General features: G+C 48.4%; 1 protein-coding gene across 2 annotated transcripts; it reads right to left on the bottom strand.

The window, feature by feature from the left end:
- Positions 1–4009: 4009 nt before the first annotated feature.
- LOC123636967 (cytochrome P450 4F2-like) lies at positions 4010–18737 on the bottom strand. 2 transcript variants are annotated; one of them, XM_045549724.1, is made up of 13 exons: positions 18665–18737; positions 18088–18286; positions 16193–16337; positions 13595–13648; positions 13375–13502; positions 11393–11514; positions 10348–10618; positions 8828–8894; positions 8502–8631; positions 5102–5235; positions 4942–5006; positions 4679–4761; positions 4010–4279 (listed from the first exon to the last, which is right to left on the bottom strand). In XM_045549724.1, exons 2-13 carry the CDS (start codon positions 18283–18285, stop codon positions 4096–4098), a joined length of 1581 nt encoding a protein of 526 aa, XP_045405680.1. In that variant the 5' UTR covers position 18286; positions 18665–18737; the 3' UTR covers positions 4010–4095. The 2 variants fall into 2 exon arrangements, with proteins under 2 accessions (XP_045405680.1, XP_045405687.1); XM_045549731.1 differs by lacking the exon at positions 18088–18286 and having other exon boundaries at positions 18665–18683.
- Between the last annotated feature and the right edge of the window lie 3890 nt (positions 18738–22627).

Genomic DNA, 22627 nt, shown 5'->3' with positions numbered 1-22627 from the left:
TTGATGGTGAGTACGTGTGGTGCTTATTTTTCCATTCTTGGGATACGTCACTTGGTAGAATGGGTTCCAGCTCTATCCAGGATAATACAAGAGGTGCTATATCACCATTGTTTCTTATAGCTGAGTAGAACTCCATGGTATACATATACCACATTTTATTAATCCACTCATGTATTGATGGGCACTTGGGTTGTTTCCACATCTTTGCAATTGTGAATTGTGCTGCTATAAACATTCAAGTGCAGATGTCTTTCTTATAGAATGTCTTTTATTCTTTTGGGTAGATGCCCAATAATGGGATTGCTGGATCAAATGGTAGGTCTACTTGTATCTCTTTGAGGTATCTCCATATTGCTTTCCAAAGAGGTTGCACTAGTTTGCATTCCCACCAACAGTGTATGAGTGTTCCTACCTCTCCGCATCCACCCCAGTGTAGAAGACTGAAACAAGATCTGCACCTTTCACCTCTCACAAAAGTCAACTCACAGTGGATAACAGACTTAAACCTAAGGTGTTAAACTATAAGAATTCTGGGAGAAAATTTTGGAAAAACTCTTATATAGATTGGCCTAGGCAAAGAATTTATGAAGAAGACCCCATAGCAATCACAGCAACAACAAAAATAAATAAATAGGATCTGATCAAATTAAAAAGCTTCTGCACAGCCAAGGAAACTATCAGAAGAGCAAACAGACAACCTACAGAATGGGAGAAAATATTTGCATGGGCGTGTTATCTTAATTGTCTACATCACACTTGACAGATAGCTCTCTCTCCTGCTCAGCTGAGCTTGTGACTAATAGAAATGAGCAACTTCTTGGGCTGTCTTCTCTTTCTTCTGTTGCGTCTGTAACCTGGGGGTCAGTTCTGTTTCATCTGGTTCTTTCTCTTTCAAGCTTTTAGGAAAACGAGGGTGAATATGGGTTGCCCTGTTAGTGAGTGAGTGAGTGACCGCATTGATTATTGTTGCATCTGTTCTCTTTGTGTTCATTTCACTCCCCATCAGGGCTCTTGGTAGGTGGGTGGATCATGATGCTACCAACAGTCTCGGGTGGTGGGGGTGGGGCAGGCAGGCTAACGAGCCCTTCCCAGTTGCTGAATTTAGGAAGACGTTGCTTCAGGAGGCTGAGGCTCTGGTGAGCTTCCTTCAGTGTCCTGTTCTTTGTTCCACTTTCCTGCTATTCACCGTGGAGGTCTGGAGTTACCGCAGGGGAGAGGAGTCTCCATCAGACTCCAGTAGCATTGACATGCACCACCTACACCTCTCCAGAAAGACAGGGAGAAGGAGAGAGATAGGAAGAGGGAGAGAGAGAGGGTGAGAGAGAGGGAGAGAGGCAGCATCTGTCCTTTCTAAGGAAAATTCCTGGGCTTATCCCAGACACAGACTCTGTGGTCATGTTTCTAGGGGTTGGGGCCACCTACACCAGATGTTCCAAAGGGGGTCCCTATTAATTTCCTGATGAGTACCACACTGCTCCTTCCCCTTCCTCCCATGAGTTGATTTAAGCTTTCGTTTTCTGCAGGGCTCTATTTAGAATCATGACTCCTAATTCTCTACCTAATTCAAATCCCAGATTCCCTCATGAGCTAGGCAACCTGGGCTTCGATTTCTATATCATGGTATGCCTGGTGCACAGTAGACACTTAGTAAATATTAATCACCTTGTTTTACCAACCCTATTTGCAAAATAGTCCATAGTTGGATTCTTCGCTATAACTCGCAACCACATTAGAATTTTAAATGCTCTGAGAAGTCCAGTCTGAAATAAATATATTTACCTTTGCAAAACACAAGAATTCCAAATGTTTGTAACTGGGGTTCCATGTTTTTTCCCAGAACAGCTTTTAATGTGTGGTTTTCACTTAACACTGTGTGACAGACTGTATCCTGGAGAATTGTGAAATTTCTGTCTTGCACTGAATGTTTTTTTTTTTTTTTTTTTGAGACAGAGTGTCACTTTGTTGCCCTGGCTAGAGTGAGTGCCGTGGCATCAGCCTAGCTCACAGCAACCTCAAACTCCTGGGCTTAAGCGATCCTCCTGCCTCAGCCTCCCGAGTAGCTGGGACTACAGGCATGCACCACCATGCCCGGCTAATTTTTTCTATATATATATTTTAGTTGGCCAGATAATTTCTTTCTATTTTTAGTAGAGACGGGGTCTCGCTCTTGCTCAGGCTGGTCTCAAACTCCTGACCTCGAGCGATCCACCCACCTCAGCCTCCCAGAGTGCTAGGATTACAGGCGTGAGCCACTGTGCCTGGCCTGAATCTCTTAATGAAGGTCAAAAGGACCTCTGGGCCACTTATTCAGTCCTATGCTTTGGGACAGCTGAGCACAAAAGGTCCCTACAGCTTCTCAAAAATGTCACTAGGAATATCTTAATAAAAGTATTCCACATGATCAACAAATAAACAAGATTATTTCAGATGATGCCAAGACCTAAAAAGAAAGTAAATGGAGTAACAGAATAGAAATTACCAGGATGGGTGGTATTGGATAGCAAAGGAAGAACCTCTCTGAGGAGGTAACATTTCAGTTGAACCCTGAATGATGAGACTCAGTCATGAAACAGCTGGACAAGAGCATCCTAGGCACAGGGAACAGCATGTGCAAAGGCCCTGAGGCAGGAAAAGGCTAAGTCTATTCACAGCTCAGAATCAAGACCAGGGTGGCCCAGTAAAGGGGCAGGTGGGAGGGAGTTCATGGGAGAGGAGATTTGAGGAACCAACAGGGGTCAGTGGTACAGAGTCTCTTAGGCTATGAAAAGAGATGAACATTGGTAGCAGGATTTTATTTTGAGATATCAATTGAGATTTCTCTAATTCTCTTACCCTCCTGCATGTCGAAGTGCCCCCACTGCTCTCAGAAAAAATTGCCTCCTATATGCAAAGCCTTGTATGGGAAAGGAGATGATTCAATGAGCACAAATGTTAGAATTCTTGCCTTTGAGTGCCAAGGCCACTTGTAACAGTCACAGGAGAAGCAACTAACTTGAAAGGCAACACACTGTCACAGCCAGACTTTCTGAGACAGGAACTGACAATGGCTACACGATAGAGCATTAACTGTGCACCAGGCACAGTTCTGAGTCCTTTACATTTGGCCCTCAGGACAATCCTGAGGTAGGTAGTGTTGCTGTTCCCATTACTACAGTTGAGGAAACGGAGGCACAGAGAAGGACATTAACTTGCCCCAGTCACACAGCAGAGCCAAGACTTGCGCCCAAGCAGTCAGGCTCCAGATCCCACGCTTTTGGGGTTGGTGTTTGTGTCCAGTGGTCTGGCTTTGAACCTCAACACTCAAAGGGGATGGCGCTACCCCCACCCCACCCCAAGATGGGCCCAGGAGGCCTGTGATGGGAATGAAGGAGGAACCGGAGGTGAGAGGGTGGGGAGGAGCCTCCTCTGACACTCCTGTGGGGGCTCCTGGGTGGGCTCAGTCAGTGTGTGTTGTCCAGGCTGCCCGGGCAGCAGCAGGGGCCCAGAAGAGGAAAGGGAGGGGCTCCCTGAAGGTAGGGAAGGGGTCACGGATGGGACCACCTGGGAGGGGCAGACACAAGGGTGGGACATTGACAAGAGCAGGAAGGGAACTAACAATCTCAGAGAGGCTGCCAGGGTGGAAGCTGAAGGCCTCCCACAGTGTGTTCTGGGTTGGTCAGGCGGCTCTGTCAGGGGGTGGGGGGCAGGGTACCTGCAGCCCAGACTAAGGGATCTGCCCCTACTACTTTCCCTCCTGACTCAGAGCCTCAATATTGCCTGTTAAAACCGTCCATAATCCTGCCCCCTTTCCTACTCAAACATCTCCCATGGCTCCCTATCACCTGCAGAGTCAAGTCCATACTTGGGTTGTGAGAGGAACCCCAGGATCTCCTGAGGGCCTTGTGTTCAGCCAGAGAGGCAGTGAGAATTTTGGGCTCAGAAACACCAGCCCTGCCTCAACCCACCCACCCACACGCTGTGGATCTCCACAGTCCCCAAGCACCCCTGATGGCTCTGGGTGAGGCTCAGGCACAGGTGACAGCACAGTTTTATTCCTGGGAGTCTGCAAAGGCAGGTGGGCGGGGGCAGAGTGGGTCTTAATCCTGCAGTGGTGGGTCACTGCTGGCCCACAGTCAGCGGCTCCACCCGCAGCCAAAGGCCACCCTCGGCTCGAAGGACCAGCTCCGGCTTCCTGCTCGTCTCTGCCTCCACCTTGTCAGGCAGGACGCGGAAGCGCAGCAGCGTGAGCGCCAGGACCACCTTCATCTCGGTCATGGCGAAGGTCTGCCCGATGCAGTTCCTGGAGGCAGAGGTGGGGACAGTGACGGCACCCAGGACCCCCATCCGGGCCCCATTGCGCCTGGAACCTGGCCCAGGACCCCCACCCTCACCCCGATCAGCCTGAAGGGGCAGAGTGGGGTATCCCTGTGCCTAGGACCCCCATGTGGGCTTGCACATACCCCAACCCTGGCCCAGATTCCAGCCCCCGACTCACAACAGAAGACGGGAAGGGGGTTCTGAGCACATCGCAGTCCCCTTTTGGACCTACACAACCCGGTTCTGTGGACCTTTGTCCACAACCTCGGAGGAGGGGTGGGAAGGAGGGCTGGAACTCTGACCATCTACAGTTGACCCACTGTCATGCCCAGACCCCCACACCCATCACCCCATCCCCACCTCACACACCCACTGCCCTCACCTGGGCCCTGCAGAGAAGGGAACGAAAGCCAGAGGTGACCGCTCCTTGACGTTTTCTGGGTCAAAGCGGGAGGGGTCATACACCTGGGGGCGAGAGGGAGGCAGGCTTGCTGGGTGGGTCTCCCAGGACAGCCAGCCTTGGAGAGACAGATGAGAGTGTCTGGTAGTAGGGGGAGAGAGGAGATCCGGGATTTCCCTGTCGAAGCCCCGCCCCCTCCTCTAGGACCCGTGAAATGGATAAAATGGGCGGGGGGGAGTCAGCACCTCCGGGTCCCGCCACACAGCTGGATTATGATGGATCCCGAAAATACTGATGACGCAGATGACATCTGTGCAAGAGGAGGGAGCAGTCAGGACAAGGCCTCACTGCCTGATGGGCCCCTCTTCCTGCCCAGGTTCCTCCTCCCCCTGCCATTGTGGGCACCTTTGGGGATGACCCGGCCTTCTGGGAGCACAATGTCCTGGGTGCAGCGGCGGGAGATCGCTGGGACTGGGGGATGCAGGCGCAGACTTTCCTTAATGCACATGGTCAAGAAAGGCAGCTGGGCCAGGTCGTCCCTAAGAAACCCAGCCCCCACAAAGCAATTATCCAGGGAGCAAAGACAGAGATCTCCAGCCACTGTGTTTCCCACTGACACCTTTTCTCCCTATAACAAAATAAGCTCCACAGGAATCAAATATTTGAGAATTAGAAAAGTAGAAAAAATTAGAACAGCAGAGAATTAGAAAAGTACCAGAGAAAATTTAGCCGGGTATTTAAAAAAAAGATATTTCTGAGGAAAACACAGCATCCAAAAGCCAACTGCAAAAGTTAACAAATTTACATAAAAATAAACAAAATACACCGTAAGAAACAAAATACACAGATCCAATGTTTTGCTCTTATTTATCATTGTACTTAAGATACTAGCAAATGCAATTAGGCAGGAAAAAAAAGGAGAGTAATGCAATTTGAAATGTAGGGGTAAACGTATCATTTTGGCAGAAAGTGATATTACGCTTAGAAAGCACAAGAGATTCCGCTAGGCAACTTTTATAAACATTGAAGATCCAGTAAAGGAGCTCAATTATTTTCCCTAATCTTTCTTCTTTTTGTGTGGCTATTGAAAGTGTTACCTGATGCAGTTAAGTGTTTCAAAATTTGAAAACTATAAAACATCACCCACTTCTAAGCCACCCATTTCCCACATCCACAAACACAGATTGCCTGCATTATTATTTTTAATGTATTCCTCCATAGCTATTTTCCTTTTATTTCAAAGTATTACAAGGGTACAAATCTTTTTGGTTGCATGGATCACTTTTATAATGCTTGAGTCATGGTTATAAGTGTGCCTTTCACCCAGATAGTGTTCATTGTACATGTTAGGTAGGTTTTCGCCCCTCCCATCCTCCTCTCTCCCCACTGTTTGATTTCTGTTTTGTTTTACTTCCCTCTGTGCACTTTTATGCATTAAAAAAGTAATATTAGTAGCGTACTGTATACCATATGCACTATTCTGTGTCTTTTCTCATTTAACAGTATATCAGTCTCTTCTTGTATATCTCCTGGGACTTGTATCAAAATAGGATTTTCTCTACTCTGGAGCTATAAAATAATTTTAACATGGTTTCTTCTAGCACTTTTAAGACTCTATTTTTATAAATTTCAAATGCTTGTTTTATGTGGACATTATCTTGTTATAAGATGGGAGAAGCAGGTTCAGTTGACTTTCTTCCAGTTAGTTCACCTGTTGTTCCAATGGCTTTTATTAAATGATCCATAATTTTCCTATCAATGTGAGACACCATCTTTAGCATTTACTATGATCATTGGGCACAAAACTTATATGCATAAATCATTAGATTTCATGTATAAATAACAATCAGATGGTAAACATAATAAAAGAAAAGATGCTAATAATAATAATATAAAATTCTGGGATTAAACTTAGCAAGAAATGTAAAATCTCTATATTCCAAATGAACTTATAAATTTCACTCAACCCAAATAAAAGATACATTTCTCCATAGCAATGAAATTATCTAATGGTTAATGAAACACGCATAAAATCTCTAAGCTAACATTTTAAACTCTATTAAAAGACTAAAGATTATTTGACTAAATGTATATCAATTCCACACTCTAGAAGAGCATACATCAATATTATGAAGCAATGCATTTTCCACATGTCTATCAGATATTCAAGTCAACCAATAGGATATATTTACTTCAAATTAAAATCTGTCTGATTTGGGGGGAACTTGATAAACTTACTCTAAATTTTTTCTGGAAGAATAAAAGATCATGAAGAGCTAAATCAATCAATTTTAAAATAAAATATTAAAGAGAGAGGAATCTCTACCAGCTTTTAAGACCTACTACAAAGTCACAATAATAAAACTAGTAACCTAACTTTTGTACCCCTACAATATGCTGAAATAATAATAAAAAATAAAATAAAATAAAAAGAAAGAAAAAATGCCAAACTCAAATAAAAAAAAAAAAAACTAGTGTAGCACTGCTGCAAAAACAGAAAAATAGACCCACGGAACAGAATAAAGAGCTCAGAGGCAGACATGTGAATAAGTGAAAATGTCACACTTAGCAAAGGAAGCCCCACAAAACCCTGGGTCATGTATGGATAGCTTGACTGTAAAAGATACTTTAGACAAATCTGACTTCATAAAAATTAACCAAAAGTACCCCCCAATTTAAAAAGCAATCTTTTGCAATACAAGACAGAAAAAATATTAATTTTAATACACATTCTTGACAGTGAATATTTTTAAAGGACCCAAAAGAAAAGAGAAAAAAAGATGACAACTGCCCCCATAAAAATGTCTTATCAACATATGCAAAGCATGTTCAATCTCACTGTTATTTAAAGAAATGTTCATTAAAAGAAGAAATATGAAAATTGGCAAAGATGTGAACTTCAATAATATATTATTGGTGAAGGTATGGGAAAGTTGGTGCAATCAAACTCAGCTAATAGAAATGGATTTGCAATTATTAACAAAACTGCACAATACAAATAGTCATAGTCTTTGATTAGGAGATTGCACTTCTAGGAATTTGTCCTGCAGAGATGCTGCCACTTGTAAGCAATGATCACTGTGCATTCATGCTGACTGCACCATGTTTAATTTAGCAAAAGTCTGAAACAATCCAAATATACATCAATGGGAATCTATTTAGACAAATTACGGTACATCCACACAACAGACTACTATACAGCTACCCAGAAGAAGAAATACGGATCACTGGTCCTACCACACACTGAAAGCTAGAAGATAAATCGGTACAGTATATATTTAAATATATGTGTAAATAACAGTGGGCAAAAAGTATATGTGTATATATATGGTGATAGAATATGTTCTCATCAATGTTTCTGAAATTTAACATTCATTTTCCCTGTGGTGTATATACACAATAAAATACTATTCAGCCTTAAAAAAAAGAAGGAAATTCTGTTATTTGCAACAACATAGGTGAACTTGGAGGACATTATGCTAAGTGAAATGAGCCAGGCACAGAAAGACAAATACCACATGAACTTACTTATTATCAGTGGCATCCATAACAGTCAAACTCATAGAGTACAATCACATATTGTCACATTTTCTCAGCAATCCAGATCTTTTTGCCCCAAAGCTTGCAACTTTTCCTCTTCTAGCCAACCTGTATACCAAACCCTACTTGTGGTCTCTGCTCACATTTCCACTAAGCAACAGCGGCAAAATCAGCAAAAACAAAAAAAACCATCTTCCCTCTTCCCCACCTGGTAGCAGAGCCAATGAGAGGGGCTCAAGAACAGGCCATGAGGACCTGCACTCACCATTCAATCTCATCAGGCTCACGGTCCCTCAGCAGCTCTCGCACCTCCTGCCGGCAGCGCTCCTGGTGTTCCGGGTGCCTCGCAAGGTGGTACAGGATCCAGGAGAGACCACTGGCCGTGGTGTCATGGCCTGAGGGGCAGCCAGGCAGGCTTGAGTCTCTGGGCTGCTCCAGCACCAGGGTGTGGACAGCGCCCTACATTGAGGCTCTCAGGGAGGATGGGAGGAGGGAGAAGATGGGCAGAATGGAGTGATCCAGGGTCCACCCATCAAGTCCCTGGGATGAAGAGACCCCTGTCCCCACTGTAGTCCCACACCGGGACCTCACCCTCAAACATGAAGGTGTCAGCTTCCGCTCTTATGTCCTCATCTGACAACTGCTTCCCATCTTCATCCTGGACAAAGAAGACAAGATCCCCCAAATCACACTAGCATGTACGGCTCCTGAGTCTAACCTGAGACAATCTCAAAGATTCATCCTCCTTCCAGAAGCCCAAGCCCCCCCAGCACTCCTAGACCTCTCCTGGTCACCATTGCCAGAGCCCTCACCCCACAGGCTTCCTCCCTGGCTTCCTTGCCTCCTCTTTTGTTCCTGGTGGGAGAAATCAATGACCCATGAATATGTTTATGCTGCTGCATGATGAGAGATTTCTGAGGAAAAAGTTCCTGGCAGCCTGGGTTACAGGATGATGAAATGGCCATTTGCCTTGGAAGTCAGAGATTAAGTACTGCTCTAAAGATACTTGCTCACATTCTAGAGTAAAAAATCCAGGGAACCTTACCTTATCTCCACTGGGGACATTTGAGTTGAAAACTTTTAGAATTTGGCATCTCACTGGAGAGGATTTTTTATACTCCAGAACAAAGCTTGCTCTCTCTCTCTCTCCCTCTCTCTCTCTCAGAAGAGGGAATACGCCAGCTGCACTGTATCAGTTCCAAGACTCATAACACAGGGACCCTGTCCTATGGTGCAAAGTCTTCTGCACATACAGATGGAAGCATTGCATCACCCTCGGAGGAATTTGGGATTGGGGAGCCCAGTGCTGCAATCCAGCTCTGGCTGCTATTATTGCCGTGAGTAAGAAAAGGGCTTCTCTGATCCAGGGGTTGCATCCGTCAGAATAGATACAGGCATAGACAAATATATAGACATACACACAGAAACAAAGACATGGACAAAGACATAAACAATAGACACAGACACAAAGTCATGCACACACACATACACATAGACAAAGACAGACATAGAGGAAAACGTAAACATAGACATACCAATAGACACAGACATACACAGACACACACAAAGGCAAAGACGCAGATATACATACAAAGACATAGACACAAAGACTCAAAAACTCAGAGAAAGACATAGACAGACATACACAAAGACAAAGACACATGGACACAGACATAGACAAAGACATACATATAGACATAGATATAAAGACATAGAGATAAAAACAGAGTAAAAGCTCAGACTCTTCACAGCTTCAGACTTAGCAGTCTCTGCTGGCTGCATTCTAGAGGGTCATCTCTAAAATCTATCTCTGACCTGTCCCTCCCTTTCTCAAAATAAATTCCATGGCTCCCCAGTGCCCTCTGGATCAAGTCCATTTTCTTTGATATGAATAGATTCTCTCTCTCTTTTTTTTATAAACACGGTCTTTCTGTGATGCCCAGGCTGGAGTGAGGGGGCTATTCACAGGTGTAATCATAGCACACTACAGCCTTGAAATCTTGGGCTCAAGCAACCCTCCTTCTCAGTCTCCCAAGTAACTGGGACAGCAGACATGCACCACTGCACCATACATCATTCTAATACTTGAATTCAGATTCCAGGAAGCCCACCTTGCTCAGCAGGAGCACATCGATGAAGTCCAAAGTCTTGGTCTTGGCCTTGGCCTTGAGGAAGTCATCAACACCCTGTTTGGGGAGGGTGCGGCGTCGCTCCTGGATGACGGCATCTGTGAAGTCATGCACCAGACGGCAGGCCTTGAGGAAGTGCTTCCCATGGGAAGTGAGATAGTACAGGAAGTCCGTGTGCACAAGGACCTGCTGGTTCCTTTTTCCAATAAGGGAACTAAGCTCCAGGATGGTGGCAATATATTCACTGGGCTTCCTGCAGGATGAGGGAATGGGGAGGAAACAACTCAATGCACCTGAAACCAGGAGCATTTTCCACCAGCAGCCAGGATCTAACTTGCATCGGGAATCTGAGTCTTCAGAAACAGGTGGCCCCACAGAAGGCATCATCCTTCTTGGGAGGATGAGACTTGACTCTCCAAACCTTCTTCTCTGCCTGCATCCACCTCCATGAGTTGCCTACATGCTACTAGGCAGCCAGATCATAGCATGGACACCATGCTCCTCTGCTCCTCTGTCACCTACCCAGTATCCAGTCCTGCACCTTATCCTTCCTGAAACTGTCCACACAGCTAGGACCTTGTCGTCTTCCAACTGGTCAATGGCCCAGCCCCCACACTAGCTTCTTTCATCCAAAGTCAACTCCATCTAGTGTCTACATCACAGCCAGCTCTCCAAAGAACTCAGCTCTGACCATACCCAGTATCCACTCAAACTCCTTCAATGACTCCTTGGAAACCTCATGATAAAGTTCATGCCACTTTGCCTGGGTTTCCAATGTCCTTGAGATCCAGCCCCTGTCTACTTCTACAATCTCAATCTGTGACTGCTGCACGCGTTCTACTCATCCTAGCCTCCTTGCCTTAACTCAGTTTCAACTACCTGCAAAAACCACACATTCTCTCTTGCCTTTCCTGTCCCTCAAAGAGAGATATGACACAACTTCTCCAGGAAGGCTCTTCAGCCCTCCCAACCCACCCACTCTCTTGGATCCATGGCCAAAGTTCCCAGGCCCTGGGCAAGGACTCACTCCTGACAATGGCTGTCGAAGCTGAAGACACATTTCTGAAGACTGTCCAAGGTCATGAGGCTGATGTGCTCAAACATGTCCAGACGGGTGCTGCCCTTTGAGGCCAGGCATTGCCACTTGGCCTGGCCAGAGAGAGACAGAGATGGAGATGAGTTCTGGCTCTCTTGAGCCCCTCCCCAACCGCAGCCTCCAGATGGACTCCCTCAGAGACAGCCTCTTAGTTCTGTGCCCCAGGACCCATCCTCAGGGAGGACCAGGCTTGGGTGAGAATGAAAGCTATTACTATTAAGAGATGAAGACCCAAGGCTGGGAGCCAGGAGACTTGGGTTCAGTTCCAGCTTTGCTTCCTATGCTCTGAGTGCCCTTGGTCAAGTCCTTGCCCTGCCCTAGGTCCCACCTGTCAAATCTTCAGTAACAGTTAAGTTGACCTGCTTTGGTGCTAGATAAACAAATCAGGTTAGCACACCTGCTCCACCACTTCCAGATCACTTACTGGCTGCATAGACTTGGACAAACTCTCCAATCTCTCTGACCCTCCATTTTATCATCTCACATGGGGAAAAAATAATCTCTGCTTCACAGAGCTATTAAAATTAAATTAGAAAATACATGCTCTTATCATGGAATTGGCATGTGGCATTCTTTCTAGAATAGGGAGAGTGCACTATAAATGTTAAGTTTTCTTGTCTCCATTGCTACAGATTGATTTTAAAATATCCCTATGTTGGGAGAGGCAGTCCTTCATGGGCCCTGAGCTTCCTTGCTGGGCATGCCAAGGATTGGAGGCCCTCATGTTCATAACCTAGGTCACTTCTCAGACTTGTGTTTGAAGAGAACAACCTTGAGGGGTAAGGTAATGACTCTCACTAGGCACTTATCAGGCTTCTGTCTTCTTGCTGTGAAAGCAGATTCCCTAAGCCTAATGCTCCTCCCATGTAATGCAATAGACTACTTGAGCAGGCATCTATAGAATCCCACCTGTGTCACCTCCATGGGATTTGGATGGCTTGGAGAAAGGATGCAAATGAACAAGAAGCACATGCTGCTTGCAGGGCCATGAGTAGTTAACTGCCCTTTGTCTCTGACCCTAGAGTCTCCTGTCTTCTGGCAGAATCCATGAAAGAAACAGTAACAAGCTAACTTATCAGCTTCGAAGCAAAAAATTCCTAGGCACTACACAAAACCCTTATCACCAATTCCTCACTTCTGATATCCACACCCTTTGCCATGTTATTCTTCAGCAACTTTCATAAAGACATGGAGTCTATTTTACCCCTCTTTGATTCTGTGCTGAACTTTTGGCTTTCTATGGCCAAATACAATGTAGACAAAATGATAGGGTAATAACTCTAATATAACTAAGACTCGAGAGGCATTAAAACCTCCTCGTACTCCCTTGTAACCCTGTCTCTGCCATGCAAACAGTGCTGGAATTCCTTCCTGAGGGAGAGATCAAATGCAGGGCAGTCCAGTTGTCCCACTTAAGACCATTCTAGATCAGTCTAAAGCCGGCCAAGCCCCACACATGTGAGAGACTGAGCCAGAGTCAGCAAAGCTGCCTAATGCAACCACAGCTGATCACACACCATGAGGCATCCCTTCTACACCCAGAATGAGCCAACTGACCTGTATACATAGGAGCAATCACAAACCCTTACTGCTCTAAACCAGTGCACAGTCGGTACTCAGCAATAGCTACTATGCAATCATCATCATCATTGTTCTCTTGAGTTGGCAGGGCTTCCGTGAGAGAAACACAGAAACTGACACCTTCTGAGCATCTACATGTACCAGGGACATGCCTCCATTGCCACCTTTTAAGCAGGGGTTATATCCCCATTTCACAGCTGAGGAAAGCAAGGCTCAGAGAGGAAGAGCAATGACCCTAAGCCACCCAGTAGACCCAAAATTCCAGACCAGATCTGTCTGAGGACCCTTTGACCCCAAGGATCCAGTTGGGACCCTGTGTTCAATGAACTCACATGCATGATGTTCACGCTTTCTTTGAAAATCTTCACATAGGGCTTCAGAATGTTGAAATGGAAGGCAGGAGTCAGCATGCGACGGTGGCGGCTCCACTTGTCACCGGCACTCAGCAGGAGTCCATCCCCTAGTAGGACAGCCAAGGGCAATGAGCAAAAGCAGCACCTTCTCCTGACCCCACAAGGCTGTCCCCACCCCCATTCACCTGCAGTTACTCACCCAGCCAGGGCTTCAGGAAGCCATAGAAGACCACATCCTTGGGTGCAACAGCAGCTGACATGAATGAAGACCATCACAGGACATGGATAGGGATAGGGGAGGCACCTAGGGTGGGCAGTGGAGCCTCCTGGCCAGGGGTTTGCACTTCCTCCCTCCATGCCCAGCATAGCAGGAAGGGGACCAAGGGCAGAGGAAGCAGGGAGGATGGGATGGGTAGGGGACCCAGACCAGGCTGCAGAAGCACAGTAGAACAATGACACACCCTAACTTCACATGATATGACCCACCACAACCTGACATGGATCCTCAATGGTCCAACATGTTCTATGACACACAAGCATAGCTCAACAATCTACAAAACACCTCCATAGGGACATAGGACACTCTGTCTGCCACAGCACTATCTGACATCTCCTGACATGGACCTGGAACATGTGACATGGCCCTGAGATGTGAACACATGACAACCCTGACCATGACACAATGAGTTTTAACATGGACCTGAGATGGTCTGACATGACTTATGTGTCCCACATTGATGGTCCCCAGATAGGATTTAAATATGGTCCCCTAATGTCCCTGATATGGCTCAAGTGTAACCCAGACTGTTCCTCAGGCATGACTCTAACATACTCTAAGAACTGCCTCAGATAATACTTAAAGAATATCTGATTTCACAAAAGTACCCTGGTTTCAGGCCTTGGACAAGCTTCAAACATGTCCCAGACATGACCAGCAGGGGAAAAAAGACAGTCTCAAACAGCTTCTCAGACAAGAACCAGAAACACTTCAAGATACCTGACATGTCCATAGCCCCAGCCATGACCAGCTCCATGCAATCCCAGCTGTAAACATACACCACGTGGAACCAGGACCCAGGGGTAATTATAAATGTGACAGGATGTGGCCTTACAGCAGACACGGCCCTACAGCAGACATCACACAGACGTGCCCCAGACATGCAGTGGCATCTCCAGCACAGCCCGTCCTGTCTACATTCAGGTCACGGGGCCAGCTGGAGGCAGCACAGAGACCTCAGCAGTGGGCGAGCTGCAGCCAGGGCAATGTCTGCCTGGAGCAAAGAGCATGGGCTTGATGCAGGTGGGGTGGAAGATGCGCACAACGGCAGGCCAGGGCCCCACCCCCAGAGGCACACATCCCCAAAGGTTCTCGCCAGGACCTGTGCGTATAGGAGACCTTCCTCTGAGCTCTGAATCTGTGGAAGAACAAACAGGCCCCAAGTCATGCTCTTCCAGGCTTCCAGACACAAGGACCTGCCAGGTAGAGACCCAGACCCGAGCCCGGGGGATCCCGTGCAGCATCTCATCAACCTCTCTGTGCAGATCCTCCCCTGGGCTCCCTCCTCACGTCCTCTCTACATGATGCTCTGAGTCCTTCAGTTCCAGGGGCAGAAAAAGTCTTTCCCCATGTGGATTCCAATCACCATGATCACCTGGGTTCTGCTCCCTCCCATTTCCGGGTAAAGAAACTGAGGCTCCAAACCTGAGTCCCTTGCCCATGGTCTCCCCCGCAGTAAGTGGCATGACTGATACCTGAGCCCATGACTGTCTGAATCCAGGGCCTGAGTCTCTATCCATCACCCTGATTTGTGCCACCAAAACAATAACTCTGGAAACTCCACACGTGCCAAGATTGCACAATCACAGTCACAGTGATTGGATGAAAACTTAGTCCTGTGACTCACACCCGGACAATTAAAGTGAATCATGGTTCATCTGTGGAAACTCTGCGAGAAAGGAGAGCTTTCCCATAAAAACTGACCACCAGGGACTCCTCATTGACACCAAAAGGAAAGGGCTGCTTTGAAAAACACGGTGACACAGAGAAAGGTGAAACCAAAAGGGGACAGATTGCCTATGACACTGATACCTGGAAGCAGCCGTGCCTGAAGGCCAACCTCCCTGGAATATACACTCAGTCAATCTTTTTTGTTTGCTTAGAGTAGATGGGGTTGAGTTTCCATCACTCACAACCGAAAGAGACCTCAGCAGGCAGAGAAAGTCAGGACCTGTCCAGAGTCACTCAGCATTTTGGAGTCAGAGCCATGATCTCTGTTGCTCTGGTCCTGGGGACGGACAAGGTTGATGCTAGGCCTGGCAGGAGGCCTCAAATACTAACAAAACCCACTGCATTTCACTGCCCCCTTCTTCAAAAATTCCTACTCATTGTTCAAGACTCAGCTCCAGGAACTACTCCTCCAGGAAGCCTGCCAGCCTGGCCCAGCTGTTCTCTGAGCTGCCCATCCCCCTCTGGCCCACTCCTTCCCAAATAAACTTGGAGATGTCTCTGTCCACATCCATCTCCTGAAGCTTGAGGGTCCCTACAAGACAGGGCCCTGAATTGAGGCCTCCTAGGGTCCAGAGGAGGCCAGAACCCTGGCCAGAGAAGATGGCAGTACAGGGAGGGGACACTGAGGTGGGGTTGGTGAGTACATGAGAGAAAGACAGCGATGGCTGAGAGGGAAGAGGGAAGGAGGGGCTGGGGCAGTGCAGGGGATGTGAGGAAGCTCAGGGGAGGAGCAGCCTGAAGCTGTTGAATGTGCCACGGAGCCCACCACCAGGTGTTCCAGATGGGTACCTGAGGCGCTGAGGACAGACCGGATAGTGTCAGGGTGGCACAAAAAGATGACGGGTTTAACGGGGCCCAACCAGGTTGTAAAGGCCTGAGAGTAGGTGGCCACCAGCTGAGTTAGGAACTTCATCCCCTGCTCCGTGGGGGGAATCTGCAAACAAAACAGGGTGTCACCTCCTGTGATGGTTAATTTCAGGTGCCAACGTGACTGGGCTAAGGGATGTACAGATAGCTGGTAAATATAATTTCTGGGTGTGTCAGCGAGGGTGTTTGCAGAAGGGATGAGGAGTGGAATGGGTAAACTGAGGAAGGAAGATCCGCCCTCCCCAGTGAGGGCAGGCACCATCCAACCCACTGAGGGCTCAGAGAGAACAAAAAGGTGGAGGAGGGGACTTGGCTCCGTCTTCCGGAGCTGGGACATCCACCTTCTCTGCCCTTGGACATCAGAACTGCAGCTGCTCAGGCCTGTGGACGTGGACCGAATGACAGCTCAGCACCCTGGGTCTCCAGCTTGCAGACGGCACAGGGTGGGACTTCTCAGCTTCCACAGTCACGTGAACCAGTTCTCATAGTAAATCCCCTCTTATCTGTCTAGACCTACACCCAGATCTGTGTGCCCTGGGATTCTGTGTCTCTGCAGAACACTGACTAATCCTCGTCCCCAGGAGTGGCCACCGCAGTCCCCCCTGCAGCCTCTGGAGGTGGCTCAGCCTTTGCAGTGAACAGCATGTCCGGATCCTGCACAGATGGAGGGAATCTCTGCTTCCTCCTGCTCCTTCTCTCCTGGGGCGTCTCCAAATGCCACCCGTGCACCCCAGGGCAGAGGGAGAGGACATGCTGTCTGCCCACACAGGGGCCACCTTGGCTCCACAGGAAGGGTTTTCTTGTCCTGGGAGTGGTTCCGGCCTGGGGGCAGCCATATGGCGATGTTCCCACCGAGGGGCTTGTGGGCAGCAGTGTGACCTCAGGACATGTCCCCAAGGCAGGTTTCCACATGCCCTCATGTCCTGGCTGGTGCACGTGGGCTTCAGTTCCTCCTCTGGAGAAGGGTCTGCACCCTCAGGACCTACCAGCCTCAGCCGACCTCAGGGGAGCAGACGGGAGCTGTAACTGTCCATCAGGACAGTGGCTCCCACCTGTGAGCACCTCTGTCCATCAATCTCTGAGCATAGAGTGTGCTGTGCACCCTTCCACTGAGCCTAAAGACACGCCCATGGCCCCTGCCATTACAAATGAACAGACGGGGGCCACGTCCCCCAAAGGACAGAGCAGGTCCAAGTCAGAGGCCAAGGTGTGGGAGGGGGTGGTTAGGGAAGGCTCCTGAGAGGGGAAGGGAGAGGCCAACTTCCATGCAGGCTGCACAGCAGGGCCCATGGCGACATCTCAGTGGGGAAGAGCAGGTAAGAGGACGCTGCCCAGGAAGGGCAGGGGTGGCACACTGTCCCCACCTGTCTTCTGGGCCAGCGGTGCCCCTGTGTGTTTGGGGGGTGGGGCAGTCACAGCCCAGAGAGGGGCAGACACAGGACACGGGCCAGGCAGGGGGCAGACCCCGGACGGTGCCTCTCAGGAGGCCTCCAGTCCCGCAGCGGAGAATTGGGGACACCGGGGGTCCCCGCTCTGTGCAGCCGTCCCCGGGAGCCCTCACGGTGCACCAGTGTGGGAAGACAGGCAGGAAAAGGATGCTGAGCAGGCTGGGCTGGGAGCACAAGGGGGGGACAGAGGCCTGGGACGGCGCAGCAGAGCAGCGAGGCGGTGAGCAGAGGCGTGAGTGAGCCGCCGCCCTCGCTTCTCTGCCGTCCCAGACCCCAGCCCACCTCCGCCCCGGCTCCCTGAGCCCCTTCCCGGCCCTGGGGACGTCCACCCGCCCTGACACCGCAGTCCCGTCCTGCTGCCACACTCACCAGGCCCAGGTGACCCCAGAACCAGCTCCGCGTCGGGGGCTGCGGGAAACAGCGGAGGCGGCTGCAGGTGCCATAGAAGGCGTAGGTCCAGGCCAGGACGCGGGCCAGGAGCCAGGAGGCCCCGACCAGCAGCAGCAGCAGCCACGGGGAGGCGGCCGCGGGCCCCAGGCCCAGCCAGGACAGGCCCAGCTGCGGCATCCTGCAGGGCAGACGGGTGCAGGGGGGGTTCCTGAGGCCCAGGGGAGGGAAGGGGGCTCCAGGGCCAGTGCAGTGGGGCAGGGGCGGGAAGGGGAGGGCTCAGAGATGGGTAAACAATGCCTGAGAGCTAAAGTCCAGAAAGGCCCGGCTAGAACCTGCAGCCAACTGGCTCCCAGCTGTGTAGTAAGCACCCAAAAAGGGACAGAGAGAGGCTGATGACAGTCAGAAAGGCCCAGCCTGAATCGCAGAGAGGCTGCAGGGGGCTTGGTTTCCAGGAAACCACCATTCCCAGGGCCACATCCCTGGAGCTGCCCCAGCTTGGGCAGCCCGTCCCCATCCCGGGCCTGGACCCCCCGGCCCACCACCCCCAGCCTGGCACCTTCTCTCAGAAGCAGTTTGTCCACACAACCTCCTCGTCCCCCTGCTGGGAGGTCTTTGCCCCTCGGCCCTAATAAAGGTTGGCTGGGCTGGGCTGAACCATGCCCGGGCAGGCAGGCGGCCAAAACATGGGGCGGGGAAGCAGATGGGTGCACAGAAACAAGCTCAGGATGACACAGCACAAACACTGGGCCCTCAGGACCTCCCACGTGGGGCGTGGGGGTAAATTGGGGGTGATCAAAGGTGACTCTGAGCCCCAGGGTGTACAGTTGCCCATGCGGTGGGTTGAGACAGGACCACTAGGAGCAGGAACAAAGAATCCAGCCTCCCTGGGGGTTACCCGGGTCAGGTTCTGGCATGAAGAGCCCGGCTGCAAGGGCAGAGCTGGAGGCTGGGCTCAGTGTCCCAGGACAGAGCAGAGAAGTGCAGGGTGAGGCTCAGAGGGGCCGTGAGCACACGGGGTCCAGGCGGGGAGGGCAGAGCCAGGGGACCCTGAGTGGAGTCCTCCTGCTTGTCCCGACCTTGCTCCGACTGTGGGCAGGGCCAACTAGCTGGGCTCAGTCTTCCCATCTGGGAAATGGGATGCCTGGTGAGAGACTTAGAGCTGGGAGAGAGGAGAGCTGCACAGAGGAGGGAGCCCAAAAAGAGGGGATCAAGGGGAGGCGCTAAACACTAGCACTTGAGCCGCTGTGGACCAGTGCTCTGCTCTGTGCAAAAGACTGTACGTGACGTCCTTCTTCTGTGTGCTGGTGCTCTACGTAAGTGGCGCCTACTGTGTGCCAGGCACACTATATAACATGCATTTACATTGTACCAGGGAATCTATATAAAACTTTTTATTTACCATGTGCTTTTCATAAAGTGCACCTACTATGTGTTGAGCACTATACATAAAGTGCTCCTACTGTGTGCCAGGTGCTCTGCCTAAACTTTGCCTGCTTTGTGTCAGATGCTCACCTATACCACAATGCCCAAAGCCTTCCCACTATCTTCCCCTTAGCTTTCAGGGCCAGACCCTGTGGAGTGGGTGGAGAGACCCAAGTGACAATATCCAGAGGAAGGAAACTGCCCATTTAACAGAAGAGCAAACTGAGGCTCAGAGAGGGCGAGCCTCTAGCCCAAGTCGCAGAGGTCAAAGGAACTCAGGTCTATCAGACAGTCAAGCCCAAACCCTTTCTCTCTGCCATACTATTCCATCACCCTTTGTTGTGGACAAAGCCATATTTGTTCACAGACGTTTATAATGGTGGAATCTTAGGTGATGCAGTGGCCCCAGAAGTAAAATATCCTGAGGCCCTTGTATCACCACCTGCCTCCTCCTCCCACACCAGGATGCTCCACCTAGGAACTTAGTGCTCCCCTCCAGCCTCCCCAGATCCTGTCCAGAATTGCCCTGTGGGGTGGTCTCAGGTTGAGGGGCAGACAGTTCTCCTGAAACTGGTACAATGAGGAGACCCCAAAACTCACTCTCTCCTGCCTTCTCTGCCATCTCCAGCTCAATAAACCAGGGTGGGATGCACGCCCTCAGCATGTCCACCCTCTCCACCAGGACAGACTTCGCCTGTGTTCCAGGTGCTCCAATTCAAGGTCAGGGGGCAAATCCAGAGTATGGAAATTGGGCAAGGTCCTAGAGACACAGAAGAAAGAGCCCCCAGTGGCCAGAGGGGCTCAGCTCACTGCAGACCTACTATGTGCCTGGAATGTGCAGGCAGCCTAGAGCAGGAATAGCAGCCACCACCACTGGAGAATTACACACACAGGTGCGGCAGAGAACCAGGGACCCACAGGTCCCAAGTGTCCCCACTCATACATTCATTCACCGTCACTCCCCTTAGGAATCTCAAAGCCTGTTGGGAGAGGAAAAGGAGACATTTGGCACCCCAAGTACAGGGGACTCGTTGAAGGAGTTTGTTGCGTAGTAGAACAAAGATATGGAGCATCAGCTGGTGGGAAAGTGAAGCCAAGAAAAAGACTTTGTTTTTAGATTGAAGAAATAAAAGCATTATTTGTATTCCAGTGGGAATGATCCAACGGAGTGCAGGAAACACAGTCAATGTCCAGAAATCAATTATATTTCTATACTCTAGGGGTCTGCAAATGGTAGTGTATGGAGGAAATATGGCCTGCAGCTAGTTTAGAGGGTTTTTTATTTTTTAAACTTTGGTCTCACTCTGTTGCACAGGCTGGAGTGCGGTGGCTATTCACAGGCACAAGCATAGCACACTACAGCCTCCAACTTCTAGGCTGAAGAGATCCTCCCTCCGCTGCCTCCCAAGTAGCTGGGATTACAGGCATGCCTGGCTGTCATTGTATGACCAATGAGCTAAGAAAAGCTTTTGTATTTTAAAATGGTTATGAAAGGAGAAGAAGAAGGCAGATGGGGCACGCAAGCCTTAAAATATGTATTATATGGCCCTTTACGGAGACCTATACCAACCCCTACTGTGTATTAATAATAAACAATTAGAAAACCAATGTTTTAAAGTGCCACTTTTTTAGTATTGTACTCCAGAAAAAGTGAAATCCTCAGGTGTAAATCAAACAAAATATGTGCAGTATGTCCATGGGGAAAGCTTCAAGACACTGATGAAAAAACTCCCAAGAAGACACAAGTGAATAGACATATATTCATGGATGGGAAGACTTGAAGTTGTTAACATGTCAGTTCTCATCACATTGATCTATAGATTGAAAGAATCCAATCGGAATCTCAGCAGGACTTTTTATAGAATTGGACATGCTGATTGAATATTTACATGAAAATGCATAGAACATAGAATAGCCAAAAATTATTCAAAAAAAGGCTTCAAATAACCCCTTTGAAGATACAATATAAAGCTACAGTAACCATGACAGTGTGGTACTGGCCAAAGGTGGAACAGAATAGAGATTCTAGAAGTACATTCACCCAAATTGGCTCAATTGATTTTGTTTGCAAACCTGCAAGGCAAGTTAATTCAAAAAGGATAATCGTTTTAACGATTGGTGCTGGAACACTTGGATATCTACATAGCAAAAAAGGAAAAGTCAAACTATACCTCTCATATCAAATTTAATTAAATAGAGACCATAGAATTAAATGTAAGATCTAAAACTATAAAACGTTTAGAACAAAATCTCCATGACCCTGGGTAAGGCAAAGAGTTCTCATATATAACAGTGTAAGCATGATCCATTCTAAAAGTTGATAAATTGTATTTTATAAAAGTTAAATAGTTTTTTTCTATGAAAGAAGTTTAAGATCACGAAAAGACCAGCCACAGACTAGGAGAAAACACTTGTCACTCACACATCTGACAGAGGACTTGTATGTAAAAGACACAAAGAGCTCTCAAAATCCATAATAAGTAAGTAAAAGACCCAAGGAAAATTAAAGGGCAGAATATTTGAACAGACACTTCACCAAAGAAGATGTGTGAGTGGCCAATAGGTAGATAAAAAGGAGTCAACACGGTTAGTCATCAGGAAATGCAAACTGAACTCTCAGTGATACACCACTGCACACCCGTAAGGATGGCTGGAAAAAAACTGACACCACCAAGTGCTGGTGAGTATGTAGAGAAACTAGCGTATTCACACATTATTGATAGACATTTAAAATGACAAAGACACTCAAAACAGTTTGGTAGTTTGTCATCATGTCAAACATACACTTACAATACAATCCAGCCACACTCTAAGAGCCATAAAAACTTAGTTTCTCACTAAAACCTGTCCGCAAATAATCATAACAGTTTCATTCATCACCTTCTCCCTTCTAGGTGACCTACTTCTGATAATGGAACCAAAATGTCAGTGTCTATGGGGACTGCAGGCCATACCTGAAGGTCACCTTCTACCAGAGATGTCTAACCACACCCGTATCTTACATGAATACATGTGCATCTATTGCTGTAAATAAGAAGTCTCTTGCAAAGTGAGACAAAACACTTTATTTTCCAACAAAATGCCATTTTTAAAAATA

This window comes from Lemur catta, chromosome 1, assembly GCF_020740605.2.
Source record: "Lemur catta isolate mLemCat1 chromosome 1, mLemCat1.pri, whole genome shotgun sequence".
Lineage (NCBI taxonomy): Eukaryota > Metazoa > Chordata > Mammalia > Primates > Lemuridae > Lemur > Lemur catta.
This window is presented reverse-complemented; position numbering and strand designations above follow the sequence as displayed.

Coding starts and splice junctions, on each gene's coding strand:
- LOC123636967 (XM_045549724.1), bottom strand. CDS start 18,285: ATGCCGCAGCTGGGCCTGTCCTGGCTGGGCCTGGGGCCCGCGGCCGCC. Junction 11,515..13,374: donor AAAGCGTGAACATCATGCAT/GTGAGTTCATTG, acceptor CTCTCTGGCCAG/GCCAAGTGGCAATGCCTGGC. Junction 8,895..10,347: donor ATGTGCTCCTGCTGAGCAAG/GTGGGCTTCCTG, acceptor TTCTTTGTCCAG/GATGAAGATGGGAAGCAGTT.